Genomic DNA, 20,104 nt, shown 5'->3' with positions numbered 1-20,104 from the left:
GGATTTGGTGGCACAGAAGACAAGTTTCAGCAGAACCCTTGAAACTTTCTTCTGGAGTTTTCCTTAATTTGATACATTCTCTGAAACAATTAAAATATATTTATGTGACATTTTCTAATTGAAAAATGTTCTGTCATAACATTTCCAATAGCAGTATACATGTCAGCAGAACTTACTGTTAAGTATGCATGGTAGATTAATTCATATAACTATGTTTTGTATAAACACAAAGGATCATTTTGTCCACTACAAGTGTCTTTAAAACGTTGCCTGTGTGAGACTTTCCTGGTGCACAGTGTTTTAGTTGGTGTCATTATTCAATAAGAGCCCATTCTTCAAGAGGAGCCAGCTCAAGGAACTTAAGCTTGTGAAGTGAATGATATGGTTTTTAGTAAATGTTTCTCATTAGCTTAGCAAATTTCACTGAACCAGAAAAGGAATATAAATGGTCAGCTGCATTCCCATTTCTAGATCACCCTCTAACTCTCAGAGGGTGCCACTCCCACACAGCAACTTAAAAGCTCTTGTTATTACAGTGGCTAAAGGAAATTGCTGCAATTAATTTAGTTGTCTCTTCCCCTTTGATGAGTCCTTACTATTCTTTGGATGATTTTTCAGTGTTTGGATTCTATTCAAAACCAGTTGTTTTTGGTGAAGGTAGGAAATGAGAGAAAGATAATTTCTACAAAGGTTATAGGGAATCTATTTCCTAATCTGTGCTTTCTAAAGACAAGAAGAATATATCTAGTTGATATTAAGGCTACCATATTTTAAAACCCCAGGTGCACTTATCATCTAGCTTCTGGTAGCACATACAAGCCAATATAATTAATATAAGAAAAAGTAGATATTTGTATCTGAATTGTTGTTGTGTAGTTACAAAGCAATGCAATAAGCAGAAGGAGGAATTTTTTCCAAATTGAGCCATAAGTAGAAATAAAATGGCTGCAGGTGTCTTACTCAAACTAATTTTATTTTCTAATGACTAAAAAGACTGACCAGACCATGAACTCTGAGGTTATACTTCATGTCTTGGGTACAGCACGTTATGTTCTGAGCAGTTTCTATTTGTAGTCTTGAAGTAGTTTTAATCTTCGAGTTCATTTTATGCTTGACAGTTATTTTTTTCTAACTTGGATTGTAAAAGAATCCACTTTTTTGTTGATCCCATATATTGCTGAAATGATTCTGATGGTTTCAGTGATAAGAACAGAAGACAGAATGAAACAGAAGTCTTCTTAAAGATTTTTGTTCATTTGATTTTGGGAATAGAAAGAAAGACTACACCTGCTGTACTCTCCATTCTTTTGAGAGGCTGAAAGTGATTGTGATCTCACAGGTGTGAAATACAAAACAGAAACTTTTTCTGTTTATAAAAGGAGATAGATCTAGAAGGTGTGGTAGTGATTTTAATCATGAAAAAATATGCAAAGGTTAAACAAAGAAGATAATGTGGAATAAGGTGTGAAAGATAGTGCTTTTAAACACATGAATGCACACATACAAGGAACAGGTCTAAGTGTCATTATAAGTAACCCCTATATATCAGTGACTTACAAGACTGACCCTGATTTTCAAAAGTGTCTTAGGTATTCCTGAAAATAAGATTTGGATTCCTAAATCACATGAAAAACAATGTTTCAAAATAATTTGGAATAATTCAATTTCAAAATAATGTACAAATGATGTACATACTTACTAGGGCTGTGCAAAGCTTTGGTCTCTGATTTGATTTGGTGGAGATTCGGCCTGATTCAGTGGCTGAATCTCTGAATCCAAATCAAATTAGGAGACCCTTTAATCTCTACAAATCAAATCAGAACCCTCCAAATTGATTCAGAAAGATTCGATGATTTGGACATAGACAGAGTTTTAAATGTTTTTTCTACATACCTCAAGGTACTAGGTGGCTTGTGAATGCTGAGATGGTGGGGCAGGTGGAGCAATTCACAGGAATGTGGAGGGGTCCCCAGCATGCTTGGCAGCAGGCCCAGATGTGGACCAGAAGCACTTCCAGTCCACTTCTGGGTCTGCTCTTGGGGCCCCCCCCCCCCCCCCAGCTCAGCGACTCATGACTCCTGGGTCTGGGGGGGCACCTGGGGTCCTATAAATTTGTGCCAAGTCCATCATTGAAAATGGATCACTGATCCAGGGCAGCGTGGGGGCCCCCCTGCGTGCTTGGTGGCGGACCTGAAGGTGGACTGGAAGTACTTTCAGTCCACTTCCAGGTTTGCCGCCAAGCATGTGGGGGCCCCCCCTACACTCCTGTGGGATGCTCCATCCGCTCCACCATCACAGCGTTCACGAGCCACACCTGGTACCTCGAGGTACATAGAAAAAACATTTAAAGCTGTGTCTATGGCTGAATTGCTGATTCTCTGAATCAGCATCGAATCTTCAGATTCAGATTTGGCCGAATCAAATCACGGATAGTGATCTGAATCAACTCATCAAATCACTGTCCCCAATTTGGGACGAATCTGAATTGAATATGGCCCATTTTGCACCCTTAATACTTACATATGCAGCTGTGTAAAAGAATTCAATCTATTGATGGATGCAGGTAACACTTGATTTAATTAGATTTTAATAATAAAAATGTATGTGCATAATTGTGCTCTTGTCCTCTTTCCTTCCTATGTATATCTCTTTTCTTAAACTGTAAATTCCTCCATACAGGTAATGTCTTTGTTTGTGTTTTTATGGAGTGATGAGAACAACAGAACCATAGTTCTGATTCTGGCCTGTGATTGCTAGTGTAGTATGAATAACCAATAAAATAACACTATGATCATGTATTTGTGGATTTTCCCCTGAAAGCTAAACACAGTTCTTTAAAGCTTAATAATAATTACCTCCTCATCAAGAGATCTCAGTGATCTTTACAAGGGAAATTTCATTATTCCCATTTTACAGGGAAACTGAGGCATGGAGGGCACATCTGCACATAGTGCTCCATTGCCATAGCAATGCGCTATGGCAATAAAGTGTCCACAGGCAAAACCCACGATGCTGCAGCTATGTCACCATAGCGATGTGCTTCCCCGTTATAGTGCTTCACCGTGGCAACATAATGCCTAAAAATCGCCATGCATGGCACTCATGACATGATACTGGCTGTTACTGAGCTGTCTTTTGGTACTTCCAACAGGAAGTACTAAATGATGGTGCAGTAGCAACGGTGTCATAGCAGCATATGTAGATGCGCCTGGAGAGGAGAAATTACTTGCTCAAGGTCACCCAGTGGGACAGCGGCAGTTCTAAGAACAGAGTTCAAGTCGTCTGAATCCCAGTTGGTTGCTTTATGTATTAGTCTTCACTTTAAGCATTAGTCTATCCTACCTAAGCCCTTTCTGCTACACAATCATCAGAATGTATAACTCAGCCACACACTATGTATACAACTGTATCAAACCTTTTCAGAAATTGTCCTCTTGTTAGTTCAGAACTAGTGCAGCTCCATGACTGTTGGCAACACCATACATTGTGTTCTCCTCTGAGTAGTTCTACACAACACAGTAGGGAAATGCTTATTTCTGCCTCAAAAGGGTAGCAGCTATATCAGCTAGGGCTGTGTGAAATTTCAATGGCCGTTTCATTTTGACACTCTTTTGACTCATTTCAGGGTCAAAACACCAAAATCAAAATGAAACAAAGGCCATTGAAATAGTCTTGAAACAAAACAAGTCTATTTGAAACATTTCGAAAGTCGAAACATTTCAACCATAGCACTGGGGATGGGAAGTCAGTCCAGCTGAGCTGACTTCCCATCCCTGGTGCAAAATCTGTCAGGGGGCGGGAAGGCATCCCAGCATGGTTGCTTTGGCATCCCCCATGCTAGATTGCGCGGGGGGTGGGGAAGCAGCCCAGCTCAGCTGCCTCACCATCCCCCTCACTCGATCATGTGGAAAGCAGCCCAGCTGGGCTGCCTTGCCGTCCCCTGTACTAGATTGTGCAGGGGGCGGGAAAGCAGTCCAGCTGGGCTGCTTCTCCATCCCTGGTGTGATCTAGCATGGGGAATGGTGAGGCAGCCCAGCTGGGCTGCCTTCCCACCCGTGGAGCAATCTGGGAAGTCAGCTCAGCTGGGCTGAGTTTCCTTCCCCAGCCCCATGGTCCAGTGAAACATTTGAAACAGTGTCAAACCATCTTCACTGTTTTGTGAAACAGTGAGGCTGTTTCTACTCAAAATTATATTAGATGCAAAACACTGTTCCGTCCAGACCTCGAAACTGAAGTTGGAATGGAAAAGTGCCATTTTGCACAGCCCTAATGCCAGCCCACCAGTGCAAGAATTATTGAAATTCAGCATCAGTGAACCCTATGAGAAGAAGAAAGGTAGGGGCTCCGTGAAAGATGACTATGATCCATCATAAGTATGTGAATACCCACCCTTACAATTCAGAGGGGTCCACACCTCCATTCAAATTTTTTTAAGGGTCTGCAAGTGAAAAAAGGTTGAAAACCACTGTCCTACATCATATCATACAGCAACCAGTATACGTTTTGCCATTGATTCCAGTGGGGGCACAATCAGGCTTCTTAGGCCCTGCATGCAGGGAAGGTTTTATCCAGTTGACTTGTAAATCTAAAGGCACATCTGTATTTCCTTCATGCCAAGCTAGGGACTGCTGCCAAGAAAAAAGCCCCACTCACTTTTCCGTGCTCTGCCTGAGCCCATCAAGTAGGCTGAATAGATGCCTCAGAGGTGTTGCTAGCCAGTACTGTAACTAGAGCAGGGGAAGCTGGGCACCAGCCTAAGGGACCCAGTAGTCTTTGCCAGAGCAGGAACAGCACTGCATCCAATATGTATCTATGGGGTGAGCAGAATGGGGAGTGAACAGGGCACCAGGATCAGTTCTCTGGGAGCCTGATTATGGGGATGCTGGCTCTGGAGCAGTCCACCTCCCTGGTCTACAGTAGTTGGCATAAACCTTTGCCCTGGGCACTCAGTGAGCTTGCTACACCTCTGTTCCAAGCACATGCCCCAGTGCTGCCCTCATGATCTTTGTCTCAGGGACTGTTTTCATGTTTCCTCTGTTCCACCTATTCCTCCTAGTTGTTGGGCTCAGATGAAGGCTAAGGAGGAACAAGTGGGTCAGACTTGTTTCTAAAGTGGTGGTCCCAGGTTTCGCAGGAAAGCAGTATTGACCTGACTTGTATTTACTAAGAAAATCTTTACAACCATTATGTGGGGAAAAAACCAAAAAAACAACCAAACATACAAAAAAAAGCAGAAAAGGGCTTTGCCCTTCTCAAAATGTAGCGGGAGTCCTGGATACCTATTTGGGGTACAGTAGAAATAGATTATACTAAAAGCAAATGTTGTAGATAAGAACTGTGATTTGCTATTTGAAAGTGTTAGCTAATGATGAATTTCACTGGCCTTTGTGATATCAAGATAATTATTTCCAGGAGATAAAATATAGCTGTTGTCCCTCTAACTTCATGTACACAATAAATGAATTGGTACTAGCAAACTAGATGACACCCTTTACTAATGGATAATCCTATAAAATTAACCATTTTACGTAAACATGGCAAAAGACCATCTATCTCTGTGGTGGGAGAGGTAAAGTTGGGTCATGCAAGAGTGATGTTTCTCGGTTACTTTGCTTGCTCCTTTTCCTTCTTGTTTTCATTTCATCCATGCTCTTCTGCTCACAATTGAAATCAATCATTCCCAGATCTCCTTTGATGCACTTTTTTCCTGCTGTTTGGGAAGAGTTTGCCTGTTTTTCATTTTGTTCTTTTAATCTGTTCACAAGGATTAGGGTTTGCATTTGATTACTTCAAATTCTACATCCCAAAGATTCTGTGGTCTAGGGATTGAAGTATTGTACTAGGAGCCAGACATGCCTAAATCCTAATTCCATCTCTGCCATTGACTCATTGTACAGTTATGGACAAGGCACTTAACCTCTCCATGCCCTATCTGTAAAATGCAGTTAATAATACTTAATGTCTCCACATCTCTTTGAAAATGTAAAGTGCTATGTGATTACTAAGTATTTTTATTGTTTCCCTGGTGGAAAGCCTTAATGCATTTGTATTAACAATTCACGTTAATGCACTTTTTGGAATATTCTTTTGTTAATAAAATGAACATGTTGCAAAATAAAAGTACACTTCACTGAAATCAGATGTGGTGAAACATGCTGACAAAAGTCAGGAAATTCAAGTTACAGCTGACAATAAATCTCACAGTGAGCTGCAGCTTTGACTTTGATTTAAAATTCTGTGGGAAGGCATTATAAAGTGGGGAGGACAGGTGTAATGTGCTTGTGATAGCCTGCACAGTTGAGGAAATGCACAGCAGTGTTATATCCTAGTTGGAATTTCCTAAACAACTAAAGGCTTCATGCCCAGGCATCCTGTATTGCTGTAGCCAAGTTGAACAGAATCAAAGGTACATATAACTGAGATCAGGGCATTATGCACCAGGATAAGACAGAACCTCCTAGCCAATTGGACCTAAGACTCAGGTACCAATTGGACCAATTGGACTCAGGTGCTTCTGTGTAGGAGCTTGAGTGTTGGTGAGGTAGCTAAGGATGTGTACATATGTACTAAGTTGATGTAAAATAAAGCAACTTAACTAAGTTGACTTAACTTAAGCCACATCAGAGTGTATACACATACAGCTCCTTGACATGGTGGCAGCTATCTTGAGCTAAGTTGACTTAACTAATGCAACTGAAGATAACACACATTGGAGGTGTATTACTTTGCACCACATTTAAGTCGACTCTGTTCCCTATATGCGTGTACTCTCTGACAGCTGAGTCGACTTAACTGTCGGAAAACTAGTAGTTATGTATGCGCCCCAATAGCCTGAGCCACTAATTGTGGTTGTGCACCTTTACCAAAGGTTGCATTGTAGCTGCAAATTTCTGTTGGATGCACTTCTCCAGGAAAGACTCCAACTGTATTAGTGCTGTGGACCACTGCCACTACTCTGAGGTATTTTGTGCAAACAGTATCACAACGTGAAAGAGGTCTCTTGCAGGAAGAGAATGGCTGTCTGCTTTCTATTCACTGACAGATAGAAATCATCTATCAGCATCACTGAAAAGGTTTCATTTATGTGTCCCAGCCTTGAAACCAGATTTAGCCAGATCTAGAAAATTAGCTTCAATTAGAATAGCATGACCTTTGGCTAACTTCTCTGTGAGCTTGCTCAGTGATGCACTCTTTGAGACTGGATGATAATTAGAAACAAAAGCATCAAGAGTAGGTTTATTCACTTCTGGTCAGGCTTCTACATGTTTGAAGGAGGAAAGGAAGATTTCTTCCTTGAAGGAAGCATTTTGATGAAGAATGTCATCAGGTGCTCAGGACTCTCGTTTATATACCAGGAAAGATTTGGATTGGACAAACATAAAAATGCTGGGCTTATCATGAAGGTGGGGGGGAAAGAATTAAAAAAGTAATAATGTTCACTGCTGCTCCTGCATCTTGTCTGACAGATGCTTTCTGGAACAGTCACATTGCAGCTTTCAGGCCAAAACAATAGTTTTTCATCAGTTTATTATAAACCTTTAGAAGTGAGGTTTTATAATAAGTGCAGTTTCCCCAGCCCCACAGCCTATATGACCAGAATTATATTTATGACTGTAAATATTAGATGCAATTGTTCCCAAAGAGGTTTTCAGGCCATTACTGTCTATAAAGGAAAATACAAAATATGCCTTTAAAAAATAATTAATGGCAGATACTGATCTCTCTGATCATATCTCTTTTCTGCCTTGGCACAAACTGATTGATCTTAGAAGAGAGAGTTTACAAGGAATGATTGTGTATTCTGCTTATAATGTTTATTCTGATTTTACAAGGACAGTGCCTGTAAAGAGAATTTGGAAGAAGCAAAATGAAGTGTTTGCAGTTTCTTTACTGCAGGCCAGGCCATTTACTGTATATTTGTTTTTAAGGACTTCTCCCTCAAGAGTTTGGCAAATACTTACAATACACTTCTGTTCTTCAGGTAAAGAAACAAAAGAAGTTTTGTCACCTGAAACTAGAAGATGAATTGCATTCATTAGAACAGATACTTTTAGCGAAATATTTTGGCTTTGTCTCCTGCTAGATTTTAGAACACGTTTTGATATTCAGTCTTCAAAACATGGCTTCATTTAAAATCATGATTGTACAGATACTTAGGCTGGTACATGCACCACCCTGAAGGAGCTCAAGGAGAGAAAATTTAACTAATAGTGATTCTTTTGGTCCTGCAGATCTCTCTCAGAAAGGCAGAATTAGAGGCACTGCAAGAGGGGTACTGGACATGGCTTCCAAATATGTGTTGAACTTAAATCCATGGAAAATATTTCAGGGACTCTGTTCTAGTGTCCAAAGACAGTCCTGTCTTTATGTTCTCAAAATCTCCTCGCTTTTGCTGGCACAGACAGTTTACTTGATTTGCTGGAGTTGGTTTCCCCTTTTGCTGTCTATGTTATATGATCCTTTCAAAGTGATTATAATTAGTTTTTAGTAGTAATCAACATTTTTTTTCTTTTACTAGCTGTTTTTGAGAGAGCTTGCTACGAGAGTGCTTCTTGTTTACTTCATCCAGCCGGGCATTTGTTTGCCTTCATAATCTCTCATGATTTCCTTTTGTTTGTGCTTGGCCTGATGGTTGTTACTCCTTACAGAAAACATTACTGCATAACCATCTATTCTTTCCTCATCAGTCCCTTCTTTTTGACTCATTTCAGTAGAGCTTTTCTCCCAGCATGAACTGGCTACTTCAGTAACTGATTCTGAATGGCTGATTTACAGCAGAAAGCAGCCGCTCTTTAAGCATTGTGCCTGCCGCGTCTCAAAATTAGTGGTATTGACAACAGCAGCAGTATTTGTCGATAAATTAATATCTAAGATATGTGATAAGAGAGGTGCCATCTTTTCACAAGGGCCAGATGAGCGTTGACATAGACCAATACTTGATGAAACAGAGCATACAGCAATCAAAATTCCAGTTCTATAATTCAGTGGAGCTGGAAACCTCTTACTGACTACTTGATCTTAGTCTAGGAATCCAGAGAACAAGTGGGGCTGTATGGAACTTCATGGCTAGTGAGAAGAGAAAAGTTTGAAGGGATTTAGGCATTTGGCTTTATTCAAATACATGCTCTAAGCAACCCAGAAAGGCAGAGGCCACAAAAGTAGAAAAACTATTAAAAACAAAAGCTTAAGAAAGAAGATTTGTGTTCTTACTTTGTTCAAATCTGTTTGACCACTTTTCTTTTCTGGGATGGTGCAGGTGGGGTGCAAAAATAGATCTGTTAGTCAGTGACTAGGGAGACATGCTACAGAAGTGGATCTTGCGTCTCAGTGTAAATGCTGACTTATAGCAGTGGATAAGCTGGATGGAAAAATAAGTTTGTCTTTTAACAAAAGCCCATGAGACAACAAACATAATATTGTGAAAACAAAGTTTGTTTTTCAAGGTCTACGGGACACATTGCACATGAGCTTTTTGAACGCCTTCTCATTTTTCTTCTTCCAAGCAAATTGAGTCACAGGGACATTTGTTTAGTGACATGTATTAATTGACTTATCTCTTTATCTCAGATACTGCTTGTAGGAATGGCCCCTTAATATTTTGTTCTGGAGACTCATGATCTGTTTTGCAAGAACTGATCATGGAATGATAGTAGTTAAGTATAATGATCCTTGAGATGGTGGGGAAGACAAAAAGGGGGCTGGGTTTGTACTTGTAGGAAGCAAGCTTTGAAGGATGTTAGGGCTAGATCCACAGCAGGGATATAACTTCTCCTGCAGGTAAGATCTACACAATTCTATATAGGTGGTGTCTAAATCTGTAGGCACCTTGGGCTAAATCCTACTTCACCACTAAAATATCACCAACTTAGTCTGTGATTTTTTTTCCAGACTGCAAAATAGTCTAGTGGTTACAGAACCAATCTCAGGAAAAGCAATAGGCTTTCAGCCTGTGGGGACTCAATTCCTTGTTTCCCACTTCCCAGGCGAATGCCCTTACCACAAGGCTATAGGTACCCTTCACCTCTACTGCTGAAACAGGCCCAGTGCCAAGCCAAAATTGCAAAGTTCATAGAGCCAGAAAGGGAACAAGACAGAAGAAATGTGAATCTGTAGCCCAGTGAAGAGGACACTCCTCTATAAAGTATTTTTAGATGTTGCATACCGAAGTGGAGACACCTATGAAAACAAAACTATATCTTTAAAAAAAATCCAATCTTGATTTAATAGTTTCTAATGATGAAAAATTCAACACAACCTTTGGTGATCTGTTTTAATGTTCCATTGTTAAAGTTAGTACTTTATTTGTAGTCTGAACTAGTCTTGGTTTGACATCCAGCCACAGGCTCTTTTTTATGGCATTGTCTGCTAGATGGGAGATCCCTTCTACTGTCAAACTGCTGTTCCCCATATAGATACTTATTGGCCTTGTCTATATTCAGCTGTCTAACATCAACAGAAGTGCTGATGACAGACAGCAGCTGCCACTACCGAGATTCTAGAGATGCCATTTGCTTTGGGTGGCTCCTCATGGGTCCACTCAACAGCTGTGCTCCCAGAGCAGAGTGCACATGACGAATTTGCCAACTGATGAATAGACTGCAGTCAGCCAAAGAGCAGGTAGGCTTATATGCGCCTTCAGCTGGCTGCCAGGTGGCAGCAGAAGCCTTCCTCCAGTCTGCTGAAATGGAGCAGTTCTGAAGGCTTTGAGTTTGCATTACTGCTGCTGAAGAATTTTCTTTTGTAGATGGCAGACCCTCGTCAAATCACTCTTGGATTTTCTCTTTATTAACTAAATAGTTAAATAGGTTAAGTGCCTTGAATTTTCCACTAAAAGGCAGGTTTTCTAAGCGTTTAGCCATTGTTGTTGCTCTTTTGTGAACCATCTTCAATTTTTTTACTTTATCTAAGAATCCTTCTTGAATCTTGGATGCCAAAATTGGACATGGTATTTCATATAGAAGCAATGACACCTGTGTCAAGTGTATAGACTATATAACTTACCCCACTCCTAGTGGATACCCAGATTTTACATCCAATAATTCCATTTACCCTTAATTTGGAGCATTGCACTGGGAGCCCAAAGTCTGCAAGTAATCCTCTATCACTCGCAAATCCTTTTCAGTCAGTGCTTCTCAGGATAGGATCCCCCACCCTGGATGTATTACCTAGATTGTTTGTTACAAGATATATGCATTTACATACATTGCTTTACCTGTGTGCAGATGAAGGACTGATGGAGTGATCCAGAAAGCTTTGCATCAGTAACCTGTCTTTTCCCCACTAATATTTACCACATCTCTACAATTCTTGTATCAGCTGCAAACTTAATCAGTAATTACCCTATTTACTCATATGCCCCAAATAAGACACACGCTTGCTTTGGGGCAAAATGAAAATAAAAGATTTTTTCCCAGAAACTTCCCTGTCACAGCAATGGGCTCACTGTGCCTGAATCCTGGCCTCATGAAGCAGGGGCTGTGCCCATTTATCAGTATCACTCACTCTCCCCCCCTGCAGTTCCCCAGTTTAGCATTCTCACAGCTGCTGCTGAATTGCAACGAGAAACTGAGCACAGTAAAGCCCAGTCCCCAGCAGCCTTTCCAGCATCCCTAGTCTTCCATTCCTCACTTAAGATACATACCGCAATTTTGGATGACTCTTTTTTTTAAAACAGTACAGTAGGTATGCAAGTGCATACTATTTGGGTTTCTTCTGGTCTGCTACTAAAAATGTCACATGGTGCTAGGTCTCCACACAAGTGTAGCTGCTTGAGGACAATCCTTTACATGCAGTCACATTTTAAGAATTAATCAATTGAAAATGTTCTACCTGGACTTGATATGCTTTCAGTTTCATAATCAAAATGTGGTACAAAATGAAATGCCTTACAGAAATCTATTTTATCAACACTTACTTTTGCCAGCTACGTTTATAAGATCATGTAAAAGATATAAAGTTAGTTTGACATCATTTCCTCATTAAATGCATGTCGAATGCCATTAATTATATTAGATTTTAATAATTTATTAATCAAGTCCTGTGTCATTCATTCCATTATTTTGCCCATGTTTGAGGTTAAGCTGATGAACCTACAATTGTCTGTGTCACTCTGTTTATACATTTAAATACCAGCATAACATTGTCTTTCTTCCAGTCTTACTAGGGACTGTGTTCCAAGATTTATTGAAAATCTGTGTTACAGCTGTAAAAAAATCTGTTACACGGTAATTTTGGGCAGCTCCTGGAGCTCATAAACCCTGGATAGTCCACACATTAGCACCTTAAAGTGGTTTTGAACAATTTGCTATGCAGCTCAAAGTTATGCCACTCCAGGATAGGATTATCTCTCATCTGCACTACCCAGCTCCTGTTCCATTATGGTGTGGCCACTCCCCACATATGTGCCCTACAAGCTGAAGTCCTCCAGTGTCCCAGGATCTCTCCCACCCTCACCTGTACAAAGGGTAGAAGACAGTCCTGGCTCATCAGCTCTCTAGTGACAACTCACAGCTACAGCTTCTGGTCTTGTCCCTGCTCACCTGGCCTCTAGTGGCAAGTCACAGCTGTGCAGGTGGGGGCCAGTCAAAGAAGGTTGCTAGACTAAGGGTGTGACTGTGCCAAACTCCAAGATTTTAGTAACATTGGTCAACATTTGTGCGGCTCACAGTGTAAGGTGTAACAAGGTCTATGAACCTCCTCATCCAGCTCTTTTAAAATTCTTCAGAGAGGGTTATCTAGACCTAGTGATCCAGTTTTAATAGTTGAAAAGTTGTTAACATTCTCCTGAAAAAGGTAATGCAGCATGTGATCGATTGCTTTTTAAGCAAGAGTGTCTTTGCTTTGTGCAAGTTGCTGTAGGGTATGATCAAACTCCCTTTTCAACCTCCAGGCCCTCTTGAATTTATAATTTTCAAAGTTCTAGTTAAACTTGAACGTTTATGTGCCAAGGAAGAGAAGGTAGAGGGAGCCATAAGCAACTCATGGAATAGCAAGGCTTAATATGGACTGGAGAAAGAAACAGATTAAAAAGCAAAGGCCATGAGAACATGAGCAGGAGCAGAAAGAGGGGAAAATAAAGTCTAATGAAAAGAAAATAATACAACATAAGACATCTGTTAATTTTGACACTCTAGCTTTGGGTCAGTGCTTTTTGTTCCCTAACTCATGCCCCTCCCCACCCCTTTAGTTTGAGTCATTCTGTTGTTTTAATTAAATAAAATTTAAAATTTCAGGAAGAAAAAGGCCTTTATAGACTTGTATTGTGTCAATCCAGTGAGAGTTCACAGAACTTTAATTCCAAGAGATCTGTGCATTTCTAGTAACATTATGCTCTTAAACAGTGACACTGGGTTCTGTAATAGTGATGGTTGCATTTCAGTTGGTTATTCCTATAAGTTTTGTTAATTTTTATTAAATGTTTTGAGATGCTTTGGGGTGAAAATGGATGAATTAATTTAAGAAGTAGTTGTATTTAACTTATTACTGTAGTGAATTTCAAAAGGGAAATGCTGGATTTGTTTGTTTTTGCTTTTGGCTAAATCCAAACTTGAAATATGGCTTTGACTTTACAGGAGTGCCAAAAAATTGGCATTCAAACTGTTGTAGGACTAACACAGTTTTACAGTGAAGTGAATTAGGACAATTGCAGCAAACTCAAGTTGTCTGCAGCAATTTTTTTCCCTTGAAAATATTCCAGGGTAGAACAATGTGAAACAATGACAATATAATTGGCTTTTAATGGGCTGATTTCAAATTTGAAATATTAGTAATCAAGGGTCGAAATGGAAAAGAAAAGAAAATATTGGTTCTCTTCCAAGCATTAGCTGAAACCAACGTAACACTAAGATGAGATAATAAAAGGAGTCTCCATTCACGGTAGATAACTTCCATAATATGACCTCCCAGAGGTATAACAAGCTCTTTTGGGGCCAGGGAAGAGCAGGGTGCTAAGGCACAGTCTTACTCCCTGGACTCTGGCAGTGGTTGCTGCTGTGGGGTTGGCTCAGGCTACTGCAGTTGAAGCATGGGCTTCCTGCGCACCATCTGCTGCAGCTCCATGTGTGGGCTTTCTGGGGTCCACCAGACTGGCAGCCCCTCAAAATCATTGCCCTGGGCTGGTGCCCTATTTACTTTCCCTCTGCCCCAGAACCTACTGTGGCCATTCTTCTTACTTTATTATTAAATTACTTTCCTGTTACCTTATTGTTTATAGTAGTTTATCTTAGACATATCTGAGTGCTTAGAATTTTGACCACAAAAATACAACCTCCAAAAAAGTACAGAGTGTTTTTGAGGAACAAAGGGGATTTTTCAAAAGGTGTTAGATAAATCATCCTTACTGCTTATCCTTCCCTTGATAGTACCAGCTACTCCAAAAACACATTTTGTAGCACAACATAAGTCTTGACATTCAGGGATAAATGCAGTGCTAGTTTCTAATACATCTCAGTGTAGTAAAAAGAGGAAGAAACCAATTTTTCGCTACTGAATACATAGACTATGTTACTTGGAGTCAACTCATTTTCTTCTGAGAACATTATATAAAAGCAAAATCAAGGGCAATTGCCTTATTGATAAGGCTGTTTACTATGTAACTTGTGTCCATTGGTATTGGTATGAATCATTTATAGAATCTTTAAAAATATTTCACAATAGTGAAGATTTACTGTAGGGTTCAGCTAGTCAGATCAGATCTACATTCAGTTGGACACAGCTAACTAAATTAAAAATCATGGTTATTGGAAGGGAACTTCTCTGCAGCTTGTGAATTATAAATTTTTCTCTATAAAATGCATGTAACTATACATATAGCAGTTTGGTAAGTTGTCTTGTCATATAGACATAGTTACATAAACACAGATCTTCGAGGATATAATTTGTCCTTTATGTTTAACCCAGTAGATTATTCTGCAACCTCTTTTTTATTTACTCTTTTGCACTGAATATTATGCTTATACAAAATATTTAGGTTTACATTGAGAAAATGAAATCCTTTATCCACAGGAATGTTAGTGATACTTTCTCTTCTCCTACTGTTATTGTCCTTATATGTTATGTTTCGAATGTTAGTGTAATCAATAACCTGCTGTCTGGTATAGGTACTGTTGTGGCAAACACTTTGCAAACACATAGTGAGACATATGTTTTCGGAAGAGACTGCATGCTGTTTTAATCCAAATAAAGCTAACTGTTGCATCTGTGAGTGGCAGTTATGCTACAATAAGTACTTTCTTGCTACTTTGTAATAGTTTGTTAAGCAGAACCACTGACTCAACACTTGCAGAGGTGGTTAGTTGCTCCAGAGCTATGCAACATCTGTTCTGCCAGGAAATGCTAAAGGCTCTGATGATTGAAGTCATTATTATATACCATAGAGATGGTTTTGCTCTTTTGTTAAAATCTCAAAATGGTCCTAGTAATCCCATCACACACATAATTTAAAATAATTCAGACATTAGAAAGAGGAATGATCTTTTTCTATTATTTGTATATTTTCTCTTAACTATTGAAAAGGCTCCTAATATTCCCAGATAGTTTGTTAGTAAAACAAGTATTTTGTTATTTTTCCTGCAAAGCATGGCCTTCCTCTAACCTGATTTTATTTTATTTTTTTCAGGTTTTGTGGATTTAACACTCCATGATCAGGTCCATCTACTGGAATGTGCCTGGTTAGAGATACTCATGATTGGCTTAGTCTGGCGTTCAATGGAACATCCAGGAAAGCTCTTATTTGCACCTAATCTATTACTAGACAGGTTAGTTTGATTATTAGTAGTATGATTTAAATCAAGGCTGTCCAACTTTTGAGCAGCTGTGGGTTGCCCCTGCCCCCATTGCCACCACCCCTGTGGTTTGCAGTGCCTTGTCCCTTTAGGGCAAGAATAAAAAATGGAAGCTGGAGCAGGGTGGCAGGGGGAGGGGGGGAGCCTGGAGACCCCAGTGGCCTGAAGGGAAGGAGGAGGCAACAGCGGCAGCAGCAGCAGGTGGGAAGGGTGTGGGCCGGGGGGGAGTGGTGCCCAGGGGGGAAGTTCAGAGAGCAGAAGAAGTAGAAGTGGGCTGGAGCCTGCAGGCTATAAGTTACCACTCAAGTGCTTTATGCAACCTGTAGGCTGCCAGTTGGACAGACCAGATTTATATGAATGTATGTCTCCTATCACTACTGTCATTTTAGTTTTCAGCCATCATATCACATGCCATAAATGCAGCAAGACTGCCTTAGTTAATATGATAAGGTGGACTTTGTTTTTGCCTACCATACAGAGTTTGGCTGCCATGTCTCTTTTGGCAAATGGAATGAAAAAATCATCCTGTAGTTGATGTAACTAGCCTGGCAAAACCCTTGGGTGTGAATGCATGTATGCCAATGAAAGAAGGCTTCTAATGACTTGGTTTATGTAATTAAGGGAAATGGAATTAGCAGAGGGGCCCCATCTGCATATGTCTCCACTAGGGTCTCTCTGCCAGCATGGCTATGGTGCACTGCTAGAGCAGGAGAGACATTATAATGTAGACAAGCCCTTCTGAAGAAGAATAGAGGTGGCGCAGGAAGTGGGGCTCCTGATTTAATAGGTAGCACTCTTGCCTCGGAGATACTGTGCTGCTACAAGGTGCTCTGCTGCTGGCTATGCTTTTGTTCAAGGGGAGATGGAAAGCTGAGGTACTTCCTTTTTACAGTAGAAAAAAACCTCATTGATGTTTTTGCAAAAGTAGGGGCATTAACTCAAGTCCTAACCAGATTCTATTTTAGTTAAGTATTTCTACCTACCTAAAATCCTCCCATATGTTTTCAGTTTGGAGTAGTTGATTCAAACAGCCAGTCAGATCTGTGGGTCACTTGTGGCAGAATATTTATTGGATAAAGTCTTATTTATTTACACAGAATTTACAATGTCCCATTTTCCTGAACACAGAAGATAGCAAGCAACCATCAGTTTCTTTGGTTGTGGCACAAAACTGTTTTCAGCTGGCACCCCCGTGGAAGGAGGGGGAGAAGTGGTGGGTTGGGAACTGTCTTTAGGTGTTTCTTAGAGCTGTGTCACCAACTGAGTTTTTTTCCAGGCAATCTCACATTCTTGCAAGTCTTTCTTTCTCTCTCTCTCTCTGGGTCCTTCTGCTTGTTTCTTTATTTCCTAGACTGCAGATAGGCCAAACAATTATACTGCTATAAAGGGAGGGGAGGAGTTATTATTCATAAGGTTCCATCAGTTGATCCCTGGTAATTTTTTTTTCTACCTGCTCCTACCCAACAGAAGGCAGGGCAGGGTGGTGCCTTAGGATGGCTGTACACAAGCATAGAACCTGCTCCAATTACAGTGCATCAGAACAGACTTGATTAATCAGGTCTGCTTAGGGGACCTCAGTAGGGTTGGGAGGGACCTCAAGAGGTCACCCAGTCCAGGCGCCTACTCAAATCCTTGACTAAACTGTCTTAGTCAAGTGCTTATCTAACCTGCTCTGAAAAACATCTAAGGATGGAGATGGACCCAAGACAGACCCCTCAAAAAGCCCAAGCCTGAATTGATTCAATCCTTGTAGTTTGTCTAACCTGCATAGATTTAACTGATTTGCAAGTGATTAGACATTCACTTTTGATCCTGGAACTGCAGCCACATGCCTGCAGTGGCTCAGACTAGAAGCTGGGGGTGCTAGAACAAGCCCTCCCTTCTGTTCAGCAGCAGCCACAAGGCTGAAGGGAAGCTGAGCTTGGGTGTGTGTGTGGGGGTGGGGGGGTGGCCAGACTCTGGCAGGTCACTGAGTATGATTGGGGAGGGGTTTAAACCTCTACCCTGCCTGCAGGGACCACAGCCAGGGTGCACCTGGAGGGGAAAGGTGGAAGCAGCCCTTGCCAGGCTTGCCCCCAAGATGGGGGCACGGCCAGACACCAGCCATGGCAGCGCCTCAGGTGAAGCAGGGGCAGGGAGGGGGATTAAACTCCCCTGTCTCTCCTCTCTCCCATGGGCACAGGGATCCCAGCCAGAGTCTACTCGGCTTTCTGCCCTGCTGGTCACTTCCACAGTAGTGGGCATGGCCATAGTTGGCCAGCATGACGTCACCATCCACCTGCTTTTCCCAGCACTAGGGCTGGGCCACAGGGGCAGGGCACTTCCTAGCCAAATACAGCTCATGCTGGGGCTGCAGGAGCTGTAAGCCTAGATTGCTCCTGGTTCCCATGCCCAGGCTGGGTTGGAACTGCAGCCAGCTGGGAAGGGCTCTGCCTCCACAACACAGCTTGCCTGGCCTGGCCTGGCCCCTGTGTGCCTGCTCTCAGCAGTGCCCACAGCCCTTCTCAACTGGCTGTGGCTCTGTGACAGGCCGGCCCAGTGTGCATGGGCAGCAGGTGGCCGAGCAGCAGCATGGTGGTGATGCCGCTGTGGGCAGATACCTTGGCAGCTGAACTGACCATGACCATGTAGGTTAAGTCCATTGTGCCTGTGGCTACTTGGACCAACTTGGAGGTTCCTGGCAGCTGCCCACCATGGGGGCTTGTGTGCCCAGAGGCACTGCTGCTGTGCCTCCTGCATGGTGCTTGCTCAGCTACAGACAGATAAACAAGCACTGTGGTGGGGGTGTGGTGACAGCTGTTGGCACACGAGCCCTTATGGCAGGTTTGGGCCTGCCAGTGTCTCCAAGCCAGCCTAGGCAGCTGTGGGCCTAATGGACTCATCCTGCATGGCCAACCTGGCTGTCCGGGCACCCATCCACAGCTGCGGCAGTGTCACCTCTGTGCCACTGCCTGGCCAGCCCTGCTCATGCGTGCCAGGCTGAGCTGTCATGGAACTGCAGCTGGCTGGGGAGAGCTTCCAAAAGGAAGTACTAAAGCATGGCACTATAGCAATGCTGCTGTACAGCAAAGTATAGACACACACTAACTGTCTAAGCAGGCTAATATCTTGTAGAGAACTGTTAGCTCCTTCTCTCCTTCTACCCTAACCATGTACTGCCACTGTGTCTGAGCAATCCCCTTGTAACAGCTGCCCAGTGCTCACCTCAGAGGTATGCAAAGTTGCATGGCCCTGAGCCAGGTGGGACAGGGAGGGAAACAGCGTTGCTAGAAAGGAGCTGCAGATGGGGCAGTGGGGCCAGCGGGAATCAGGTTGGGGGTGGGGGTTGGGAGGGAAAGCATGGTGTTGGGTATAGTTTGGGGTGTCAGGGTGTGGAATGAGTAGGAGACCCTTAGGGTGGGGGCATGACAGTGTAAAACCATTGCTGCAGACCTCACACTCTCTTACTTATGGCCCCAATATGATTAAGGCTGGAAAACATTACAATTTTGTTTAATAAGAGTGTTGCCCTCAACAGTAGGCTCTGAAATGCCACATAGAATGATAAGCTTTATTTTCAAATGTAGTTAACTCTACTTTTGGGAAGGAGAAAGAGTATATTAGGATTTTAGAGTATTTTTTATTTATTCTTTCTTGACAGTGAATTGTTACATTTTTTGAATCCATCATTTCCAGGGTTGCAAACTCAATTTTTTTTTTTTACTGACAATCCACAGATTTTTTTAATGACACCCTAACTTTTTTACTATGGTTGGTGTTAAACCCCTAAATTTGAGCCCAGCCCTCCTAACTGCCATGATGTCTGGAAGAAGGGTTACATTTACATGATGTAAAACATATTTCAGTAAAAATGTGTCAGTAAAACAGTTTGGTTGTCAGTAAAAAGTTTGCAGCTTGTCAGTAAAAAAAAAAATCTTGGGGTGGCAACCCTGTTGAATTCTCCCAGGATAACCAGGCCATGCAACTTGGGAACTTTGCTTAGTTGTTTCAAAAAGCCTTATCCATGTTTTCATCCTGGTTTGGTGCTCTGTAGCAGACACCCACCATGATAACATAGTTCCTGTTCTCTCCTCTGCCCTTCCCTGATTGTACTAGGAATTCTAATTCATGCTTATTCCCTTTGCCTCTTGCATTGCTGTATAAATATTTTAGATAAATAATCAATTGCCCTCATTTTTTTCTGAAATCATTGTTAAGACTTCATGTATTGCTTCCTCTTACCTGGTTTTTATTCAGATCCCTCGGCTCTGCTTTTGGATTTTTTTGTCCATCCCCAGTAAACCCAGTTTAAAGTCCTTCTGAATACAAGCTTGCATGCAAAA

At 41.6% G+C, this 20,104-nt stretch overlaps 1 protein-coding gene across 6 annotated transcripts in view; it reads left to right on the top strand.

Annotated features, from left to right (window-relative positions):
- Positions 1–20,104, top strand: part of ESR1 (estrogen receptor 1) — a 301,848-nt gene that overhangs the window by 237,644 nt on the left and 44,100 nt on the right. For all 6 annotated transcript variants that reach the window (XM_014520478.2, XM_025205609.1, XM_025205612.1 and 3 more), the window contains one exon: positions 15,617–15,755. In XM_014520478.2, the coding sequence (XP_014375964.2) occupies positions 15,617–15,755 (139 nt within the window). The remainder of the gene's footprint in view (positions 1–15,616; positions 15,756–20,104) is intronic.

Source organism: Alligator sinensis, unplaced genomic scaffold (genome assembly GCF_000455745.1).
Source record: "Alligator sinensis unplaced genomic scaffold, ASM45574v1 scaffold1177_1, whole genome shotgun sequence".
Taxonomy (NCBI): Eukaryota; Metazoa; Chordata; order Crocodylia; family Alligatoridae; genus Alligator; species Alligator sinensis.
This window is presented reverse-complemented; position numbering and strand designations above follow the sequence as displayed.